Genomic DNA, 7159 nt, shown 5'->3' with positions numbered 1-7159 from the left:
TGACAATCTAAATAAAAGGGTCAAGAGCAACTCTTAAACTGGGGTTCTTATTGAGTGTTCTCAATACAGAGTTATTACTACTGCCCAAAAGTGGTTAGCAGGAGGATGATTGGTGAAACGGTGATAGGGCAATGGACACCTGTTGCTCTATGTAGAAAGTAAAGTCAAGCTCATCTGATCTAATGTCACAGAAGAGTTATACTAGCAAAAGCAACTAGAAGTTAAAGGGGTAGTGCGGCGGTAAACAATTATTCACAGAATAACACACATTACAAAGTTATACAACTTTGTAATGTATGTTATGTCTGTGAATGGCCCCCTTCCCCGTGTCCCACCACCCCCACCCGTGTACCCGGAAGTGTGGTGCGCTATAAATACTTGTCACGTGCCGACTCGTCTCCGATCTTCAGTCTGCGATGTAGTCTTCGGACGGCCCGGCCGAATCCCTCCGAGCGTCCTGAGTGCCGTCCGCCCTCTGCCGCGTCATCGGCTGCTCAGCCGCGATTGGCTGAGCCAAACTGTGCTCAGCCAATCGCGGCTGAGCATCTGATGACGCTGAAGAGGGCGGCCGGCACTCAGGACGCTCGGAGGGATTTGTCCGGGCCGTCCGAAGACGACATCGCAGACTGAAGATCGGAGACGAGTCGGCACGTGACAGTTATGTATAGCGCACCACACTTCCGGGTACACGGGTGGGGGTGGTGGGACACGGGGAAGGGGGCCATTCACAGACATAACATACATTACAAAGTTGTATAACTTTGTAATGTGTGTTATTCTGTGAATAATTGTTTACCGCCGCACTACCCCTTTAAACTAAACTAACATCTTTCTAATAAGATAGGGGACAGGTAAGAGATTGTCCAACTTCCATGCCCCCCAGTGATCTCCAGAAACTTTGTTTTGAATACACCGGCAGCTTTGTTCATTCTGTATTAAACCACCAGAGAGAGCAAAGTACAGCATTCGGTTCTTTCCGATAGTTCCATAAAGAATGAATAGAGCAGTGGCTGTATTCAAAACAAAGGAGCCAGGGGGTGATCTAAAAATCTCTGGGGGGCATTGAGGTCGGACTACCCCCCCCCCCCCCCCCCCCCCCACACACACACACACACACAATCTCTTACGTGTCCTCTATCCTGTGAATAGGGGACAAGTTAGTTTTAATTGGAGAATCCCTTTAAAGTGACTCTGAACCAACAATCTGACCACCTCAAACCTCTTGTACCATCAGATAGCTGCTTTTAATCCAAGATCTGTCCTGGGGTCCGTTCGGCAGGTGATGCAGTTATTGTCCTAAAAAACAACTTTTAAACTTGCAGCCCTGTGTCAAACTGGCGTGGCCTAGAGTGTGTGTGCATTAGGCTGTTACAACCTCTCTGTCCCTCCTCCCCACCCTCTTCATCATAAGCAATGCCCCAGGCAAGTATTCTCCTATTCATTACCTGTGTTCACTGCAGAGGAATAGGAAAAATCCTGCCAGTGGCATTCCTAATGATGAAGAGGGTGGGGAGGTGGGACGGAGGGGTGGTGTAAGGTTATGGCACAGATACTCTAGGCCACGGCCATTTGACACATGGCTGCAAGTTTAAAGGTTGTTTTTTAGGACAATAACTGTATCACCTGCCGAACGGACCCCAGGACAGATCTTGGATCAAAAGCCGCTATCCGAAGGTACAAGTGGTTTGGGGGGTACAGATTGTGGGTACAGAGTCGCTTTATTGCCGTCTATGATAGAAAGGAATCAGAACACAGTCCATCACAGCTTGCTGCATATAGGGCTTTGTAGGCACAGATGTGTCAGATTTGTTACAATAATTTTTTTTTCCAAGTATCTCAATTTTTCACTCTGCATCGATGACTTGCGAGACGCTGAGACCCCCTTTATAGTATTGAATGTACATTAAGGTTTCTCATCGCAGTCTCTAGTAGCTGTTACAATCTCTATATCAGTCAGGGGTACGGTCTGTTCATTTTGTATAGCAATATTTGCCTAAAAAAGGTGAAAAAAAACAAAAATGTTAATAATATATTATTATATATATATATATATATATACACACATATATATAATTCTAATTTCTTTATAATATATAATTCTATATAGAAAGAAAGACATTTAAACATTATTTATGAAATGTGTTCAAACACATTACTTAGCAGCGTGATGCTTGTATGACAGAGTACACTACAGGTCTCTGGTTTCTCTTCTGCTTTTTTTTACTTTTTGACCCTTTAAAGAGGATACAGAAATGACTAAGGATTATCATGCCAATCATTATCTCCTCCAAAGGGAAGAGATCCTAATAAAGGTCTATTTACACAGAAAGATTATCTGACAGATTATCTGCCAAAGATTTGAAGCCAAAGCCAGAAATGGATTTGAAAAAAAGAGAAATCTCAGTCTTTCCGTTATTACCTGTTCCCAGTTTATAGTCCATTCCTGGCTTTAGATGTAAAAATCTGTTAGATATCTGTCAGATAATCTGTGTGTGTAAACGGACCCTTAGTGGGACCACCAAGACATAGAAAGCCTTGTAGTTCAGGTGATGACCCCTGTGACAAAATCTATGGGTTTTAATTTAGCCTAACAGGAATCAAAACATCCCCCCCCCCCTCTCAAGAAAAGGGATCCAAGCCAGACAACCCCTTTAATGTTAATAGAAATACATAATTTAGGATTTTTCTGAATTTTAATGACAATTTACCTGCAGTCTTATATCATTTGATCCATCCATATGCAACCAATTTTTTATTTTTTGAGGTGGATGTGGAATTTGTGTAGCAAGCAGTATTTTTAGATATCTGAAAAACAAGAATAAGTTGCATTTATGCAAAAAAAAAAAACTAATATAGTTACTAGATGTATAGTTACTAGATATTTTCAACTGTATGTTACTATAAAAAAAAAAGAATACAGAAACAATAATAACAATAATAACTGAGTGTAGTCATAGAGCATGCCAACTGGTCAGCTTTTGTCGAATTGAACCCAGCACCACAGCCAATAAGCTTCTGTGTTATATGGAATTTGCAAAAATCCTGAAAAAACATCTCCTAGAAAAACTCCACCATTCATTCTTTACCAGACACCACTGCCCAAGATTAGCAGCTCTTAGGGCCCTATTCCACCAGACAATTATCATTTGCATAATCGTTAACGATCTCAAACGACCGCTATTGCGAAAGACCTGAAAACGTTCAGTCATTTCCATGGAACGCTAATCGTTACTTATGATCGTAATTGCGATCAATTTTCTTCGCTATTTATTCGCTATTGCGTTCGTTTCTCTTGCGAACGACCGAACGATGTCTTATTCAATGCGAACGATTTGTGAACGTTTTGCGAACGAGCAACGATAAAAATAGGTCCAGGTCTTATAAAGCGATCAACGATTTATCGTTCGGTCGTTAATCGTTAACTGCATTTCAACCGAACGATTATCGTTTAGATTTGAACGATTTAACGATAATCTGAACGATAATCGTCCGGGGGAATAGGGCCCTTACTCTTAGAAAGTTGGAAAAAGATTTTTTTTATTTTTTAGAGCCAATGAAGGAAAAATTATTTACCTTTTGCATAAGTAGAAACAAAGAGCAGCAAACAAGGTTGGTACAATCACAACTAGAATCCATTCTGGAAAGACATCATATTCTAGGTCTAAGAAGAAAATAAAATAAATATTGTTATTAAAGTTACAATATTAAAATATAAAGCTTGACTATAATTAAATCTATTGAATAATGTTAAGCTTTAAAAGTCTGTTGAGTGCTTTATGAAGCCTAAACCTGGCAAATGGGGTAAGAAGTCATCTGAGTGGCCTTTGCCAGTTTTCCCCACCCTGCTGAGCTTCATTGACAAGTCTCTTCACCCAAACCACTACCCTTACCTACTTAGAGTATTCACCCTAGGTGATAGCCCCCAATTGGACAAGTATTAGGAAATGAAGAATAGTCAGCCAGTCAGAACTAAACATGCACATCAATAGCAGAATTAGAAAAAAAAACATAGTCAATAACCAAAACCAAGGTCAGAACCAGGAAGTAACAGAAGTGAAATAATTCAGAAACAATACCAGAGTCAGAAGCAGGAAGGAATCAGAACCAGAAGGAGAAGCCAGGAGCCAGTACACTACATATGCAATATGAAGGAAGATATGCCTGCAGCCCAAAGAAGTATCTCTCACAGGTGACTGTAACCACCAGTGTAAAACTGACATTATCAGACTGTGTGAATGCCCCAATGTCCATGCAATAGCTACAGAGCAACACCATCAGCATCACAAGGAAGAGGAGAACTAGGATCACTGCTGACTTGTGGCTGGTTTAGGCTGTGCGAGATTGCCAGGCTTTTTTGTCTTAGTTACACTTTTTTTTACAGCCAGTGCAAGCCACAGTACAGCAACCTCATCACAGTGTTCCTAGCCACAGTACAGTAACCCCATCACAGTGTTCCTAGCCACAGTACAGTAACCTTATCACACTGTTCCTAGCCACAGTACAGTAACCTCATCACAGTGTTCCTAGCCACAGTACAGTAACCTCATCACAGTGTTCCTAGCCACAGTACAGTAACCTCATTACAGTGTTCCTAGCCACAGTACAGCAACCTCATCACAGTGTTCCTAGCCACAGTACAGCAACCTCATCACACTGTTCCTAGCCACAGTACAGTAACCTCATCACAGTGTTCCTAGCCACAGTACAGTAACCTTATTACAGTGTTCCTAGCCACAGTACAGCAACCTCATCACAGTGTTCCTAGCGACAGTACAGCAACCTCATCACAGTGTTCCTAGCTACAGTACATTGTATGTCCCTTCTTTCATTCCTAGCGTGAGCAGATCAGTTCAATATCTGCTCTGGCTCATTACAAAGTAGACTTCATACCATAAACATTTGTCCACCCCTGTTTAAAATAGTTTGATAATTCTTATTCCCATGACATTCCCTAAATACATAAATGTAACCATTCATAATAAGGCTTCTCAAATGTGAACAAATTACCATTTAGAGTAACATTTGTTCTAGCCATAGCCTGAGTTGTTTTCAATTGTACTGACAAGTTTTCTCTTCAAATCTTCAATTTTCACCCAATGATCACATAAACATGAAATTGTAGCATGTAGTATTTAAACTACTGCTTTTAAGTGAGTTCCAGAAATACACATGTCCACCCTTACCTTTACTTAAATTTAGTTAAGAATTCCAAATTATTCAGATACAAATTTAATGCAATAACAGAAAGTGATTAAGACCTACAAGAGACTGCAATGCACATCATCACCACTGGGTGGCCACAAGGACACACACCATATAATGCACATCTTCCCCCATGATTATCCCCTTTTTGTTTGATAACATGAGTTGTTAGGATACATTGGGGACAGGGAAGGAAGGAAATAATAAACAAGCACATGGCTAGATAGGGCTAGTCATCAGGATTCCCCTCCTTACCTTTTTTGCTAGTTTTAGTGCTGAGATACAAGCTATGCTCAGAATCCTGATGAGTCCCATTTAGCCATGGGCTTATTTACACTGTTGGTAAGGACAATAACTGCAGAAATATGATTTGTCTTCTATTTTGGAATCTGCAATACATTTTTTTAAATAAAACATAAAGTACCTTTGTTAATGTATACTGGCTTACTCCATTCTCCCCATAATTTGCTATAATCATTATTGTGCTTTGCTCTTATTTGAATATAATATTTTTTATCCTTTGCCAGATCTGTGAATTTTTGTTCTTCTCTTTTAATGTCATTTGTTTCCTGTGATATTGGAAAAATAATATATTTAGCAATGTCTACTTCTTCTCATTGATGTACAGTATTTCTCTATAGACACACTCTCCTTATTAATGAATGTCTGCTGACACTAATTTTAATCCCTTTCTGCCATGCGCCATACCTGTACATTTCTTGCGCTTTATTCAGCTAGCTAATCATTGCCATATAACCCCATTAACATCCCCAAGACATGATAGAGGGGTGCTGATGGGTTTTCACTGCAGCCACAAGTTTAATGAAAGAGGTTGTAAGCGGCAGGGTCTAATAGGATGCCTGTTAGTTTTCTTAGATTGACATAATACAGAAGTATTGCAATGGATTTTAAAAATTGGCAAAAAAAGAATTGCATAGTCAAGTGGATAAGTTAGAAAAAAAAATAGTTGACTGGAAAAAAAGGATTATGGTTTTTGAAATGCAGTGACAATTTACAATTTTCTTTTTTTATTTTATTTATTTTTTGCAAAAGAAGTAAAACAGAATTTTTACAGTTGTATCCTTTCCTGAGTTATCTGTAAACTCCACACTTCCTGCAATAAATGAGATCAGCTTTAGCTTTTCACTATTACATGTTTTCGTAATATACTGTCACAAGATTGGTTACAGCCCCCACCAATAATTACCTACAATACTCTTTTATTACATTGAAAAGTTTATATATATATATATACACAAACACACACACACACACACAGAGTCTAGTAATGAGTGTGCCACTGCTAAGTTTCTGTATATTGTAAATCGACACTGGGGCATTTTGTTAAGGTTCCTATGTTCTGCTGTATTGTATTTTTCAGAACTGTAGTATTCATTTTGGCCACAAGATGCAGCTAGAGAGTATTTATATGCTGTAAAAGCCGGAACATTGAAGTCTATTGGGGGTTAATGTATTTTATATGTATGCTATTTTGGGTGCAAGAGTATGATTATCAGACAAGTCCCACTCTCCTGGCTGATCACATGCCTGTTCTAGAAGGTTCCCACCAATGGGGTGTCATAGCACCTCAGGTGTTCCTCCACCAATGATGGATTAGCCCAGTTTTAGCCCTTAAATAGGAAAGTGTTTAGGTCAGTGATGGCTAACCTTGACACTTCAGCTGTTGTAAAACGACAATTCCCATCATGCCTGGGCAGCCAAAGCCATATCTTTGGTTGCTCAGGAATGATGGGAATTGTAGTTTTACAACAGCTGGAGTGTCTAGATTAGCCAACACTGGTTTAGGTAGTCTGGTTCTTGATGGTTAGTCTTAAAAAAAGTTCCTGATAAGTCTGTTGTACAAGAGCATTTAACTCAAGGCCTGGCTTTTCTGACCAGGTGCCTGCTCCTGCAAAAGACTGTATTTTCGGCACAAGTGTCTCCAACAGAGGATGGC

At 39.8% G+C, this 7159-nt stretch overlaps 1 protein-coding gene across 4 annotated transcripts in view; it reads right to left on the bottom strand.

Moving 5' to 3' along the window:
- Nucleotides 1-1694: 1694 nt before the first annotated feature.
- The window catches only part of LOC138767735 (interleukin-5 receptor subunit alpha-like), a 64568-nt gene continuing 59103 nt past the window's right edge, over nt 1695-7159 (bottom strand). For all 4 annotated transcript variants that reach the window (XM_069945458.1, XM_069945457.1, XM_069945459.1 and 1 more), the window contains 4 exons: nt 5627-5771; nt 3574-3661; nt 2709-2805; nt 1695-1993 (listed from right to left, as the gene is read on the bottom strand). In XM_069945458.1, coding sequence (XP_069801559.1) covers nt 1904-1993; nt 2709-2805; nt 3574-3661; nt 5627-5771 — 420 coding nt within the window. In that variant the 3' untranslated portion in view covers nt 1695-1903. The remainder of the gene's footprint in view (nt 1994-2708; nt 2806-3573; nt 3662-5626; nt 5772-7159) is intronic.

This window comes from Dendropsophus ebraccatus, chromosome 11 (genome assembly GCF_027789765.1).
Source record: "Dendropsophus ebraccatus isolate aDenEbr1 chromosome 11, aDenEbr1.pat, whole genome shotgun sequence".
Lineage (NCBI taxonomy): Eukaryota > Metazoa > Chordata > Amphibia > Anura > Hylidae > Dendropsophus > Dendropsophus ebraccatus.
The sequence above is the reverse complement of the archived record's forward strand: the minus strand, read 5'-3'. Positions and strand labels throughout refer to the sequence as shown.